At 55.5% G+C, this 3,021-nt stretch overlaps 1 protein-coding gene across 1 annotated transcript; it reads left to right on the forward strand.

The window, feature by feature from the left end:
- Positions 1-612: 612 nt before the first annotated feature.
- RPL10A (ribosomal protein L10a) lies at positions 613-2,653 on the forward strand (the record flags this gene model as incomplete). Its single annotated transcript, NM_001304849.1, is given in 5 exon segments — positions 613-687; positions 765-845; positions 1,206-1,354; positions 1,993-2,165; positions 2,464-2,653. Coding segments are annotated over 5 exon segments (649 nt in total), but the record flags the coding sequence as incomplete, so codon positions are not given.
- Positions 2,654-3,021: the final 368 nt, after the last annotated feature.

The raw sequence follows: 3,021 nt of genomic DNA on the forward strand, positions 1-3,021 counted from the left end.
GTGCCTGGCAGTAGCTGGCGCGAATGGGGATATTCTCCGCGTGCCACGGGGCGCCCAAGACCGCCGCACCTCCTCTCCCTTCGAGCCCGTCTGGCTGCGCAACGTGCGGCAGCGCCCTCTAGCGGCCGCAGACGGCGGTGCTCCCAGGGGTTGAGCGACCCAGCCGCGCTCGGGAGGGAAGATACAGGAAAAGGCATCTCGCGAGAACAAGAGCCTTATTTGAACGCATGCGCGAACTAGATTACTCTCTTTCCTGTTACTGCGGCGTGGAGAATCATGAGGTGAGAAGCGCTAAGGGAGCCATCCACTCTCATCCGCGATCCCTGGCACTCTGGTGGGGAGGGAGACTTGCGGGCTGAATCGGGGGGTGGTCTTTGCCCCTGTTCGCTAAGGGGCATTTCTCGCCGGGCGCCGCCCTGCAGTCACCGGCGTTCCAGTCCGCCCGCCGGGCCCGTCCCCCAGTAGGGTGTCTCTTTCTCGGGGCTTGCATCGTGGTCGCACCCAAATCGCCGGAGGTGGTGTGCGGAATCCCTTTGGGGCCCGTCTGCCTGCCCGAGGCTGCCGATCCGGGCTTTGCAGGTGCTGAGTGCTCGTCTTGGTTCTCTCTCGCAGCAGCAAAGTCTCCCGCGACACGCTGTACGAGGCGGTGCGGGAAGTCCTGCACGGGAACCAGCGCAAGCGCCGGAAGTAAGCCGGGGCTCGGCGGGGAGGGCAGCGGCGTGGGAAGCCGTGGGCGGCCGCCTGACTTTGGTGCCTTCTCTAAGGTTCTTGGAGACGGTGGAGCTGCAGATCAGCCTGAAGAACTATGACCCTCAGAAGGACAAACGCTTCTCGGGCACCGTCAGGTTGGCACCGCTCTGACCCCACCCAGCCCTCCGTGCCCCCCCCGTAGCCCCCGCCACCTTCCAGGCTCCTGTTGAGCTTGAGGCGGGCGGGCACGGGCGGCACGGACGCGCCTGGGTAGTTCAGACCCCCTGCCCCGGGCAGGCGTGGCTGGACGGACCCCCACCCTGGGTCTTAAAACAAGAGGGGAGGCGTGGGGAGGCCTTGGCCGAGCCCGCCGGCTAGTTTGAGAAGCCAGACTAGCTGTTGGTGAATGTGGACGTTCTGGGTAAGGCTCCGTGGCTGCAGCGGTCCCAGACCCCTTCACCTGCTTTCGGACCCCCCCAGACTGGGCTTGACCTGTTCTGTCCCTCAAAACGCAGGCTTAAGTCCACTCCCCGCCCCAAGTTCTCCGTATGTGTTTTGGGGGACCAGCAGCACTGTGATGAGGCCAAGGCAGTGGATATTCCCCACATGGACATTGAGGCGCTGAAGAAACTCAACAAGAATAAAAAATTAGTCAAGAAGCTGGGTGAGTGTGGCTTGGGGTGGTTCTGTATTTGGGCAGACAGTTGTCGTGGGAGTGGTAGAAAAATGACAGTACTGCCATCTGGATTTTAAAATGGTGGAAGAGGGTGCAGAGAATCATGATGGAACGGATATGCTCTGGTGGGTTAACTTGAGTGATAGTTTTTAATCTTTTAAAGGTTCCTTTTTATATTTGCTTTGAGGGTTCTTTCTAAACAGGTGGGCTCCTCATTATGTTCTGAATTGGGATTTCTACTTAAAAGCTTCCCCCCCCCCAATCTTTGTCCTGTGTGGTGTGAGCATTTCAGGGATAGGAAAGCAGTACCTTGGTTGTCCTGTAACTAGAAAGTAGGCAGACAGGATTTGAACTCGAGGAGTCTTAACCAGCGTGTGCATTTACTATTGGAACATGAGGAAGATGGGTCAGCCTGGGTTTCTGACACCACGTTTCATGTGAATGTTAGGCCAGTAAAAGTCCAGGGGATAGAGATAAGCTGAATAAGGAGGGGACTGAAAAGACTTGGTATGTGGAGAATTGGGATAGAGTGTAGTGGTTAGAGGCCACTTTCGTGGTTGGATGACAGCTCTGGAGGTTGCCTTTGGGGGCGAGATGCTGAGCATCCAATGACTTGTTTTTACCAGCCAAGAAGTACGATGCCTTTTTGGCTTCAGAATCTCTGATCAAGCAGATCCCACGAATTCTTGGCCCAGGGCTGAATAAGGCTGGCAAGTTCCCTTCCTTGCTGACTCACAATGAGAACATGGTGGCCAAAGTGGACGAAGTGAAGTCCACCATCAAATTCCAGATGAAGAAGGTAAGGAGGTCTGACTGGGTTGCATAGGTTCAGCTGTGGTGATGGTGGCACCACCAGGCCTGAAGTTTGTGCCCTCTCTAAATGGGAGCCCTGGTTTGCATTTCTGTGGATACTTAGGACATGACAGTCACCAGGCAGGATTGAAGCTTTTCACATAGGCCTGGTCTTCCTGGCCTGGGAATAGGGGACAGAGTACTGTTCGTTAGGGTCACTGGAGTGGGGGGATGGGCCTACAGATATGCCCACTCTGACTCTTCCATCTAGCCACCAGCCTGATTTGACTTGACTCTTCCCACAGGTGCTGTGTCTGGCAGTGGCTGTTGGCCACGTGAAGATGACAGATGATGAGCTTGTATACAATATCCACTTAGCTGTCAATTTCCTGGTGTCCTTGCTCAAGAAGAATTGGCAGAATGTCCGGGCCTTATACATCAAGAGCACCATGGGCAAGCCCCAGCGCCTGTACTAAGGCACAGCTTAATAAACCCGAGCGCTACCGTGACCTGTCTGCCTGTGACTGGGGGGTGCTCTGTGTGCTGACGTTGCCTGCCATAGCGCTGTGCTGGTGGCGGCAGTTTCTGGCACCCAGCGATGGGTGGTCATGCTCTCCATACTGCAAGCCAGGAAGTACATTTTATCTACCTTCAAAACCATGTAGTCTTATTATTTCGATCTCTTGGCTACTTTATAATGTAACGTGATAGTGGGGCTGCTTACTAGGACTGAAGCTTTTCTGAACCTTGGGAAGGGCAGATCTCTAGGACTAGGGCTCCAGCCTGCAGTGCTCCCACTGCTTACTAGTGGAAAGAGAGGGCTAGGACCTTCACATTGAGGACACTGACTCAGTTCTCAGCAG

Source organism: Ailuropoda melanoleuca, chromosome 5 (genome assembly GCF_002007445.2).
Source record: "Ailuropoda melanoleuca isolate Jingjing chromosome 5, ASM200744v2, whole genome shotgun sequence".
Taxonomy (NCBI): Eukaryota; Metazoa; Chordata; class Mammalia; order Carnivora; family Ursidae; genus Ailuropoda; species Ailuropoda melanoleuca.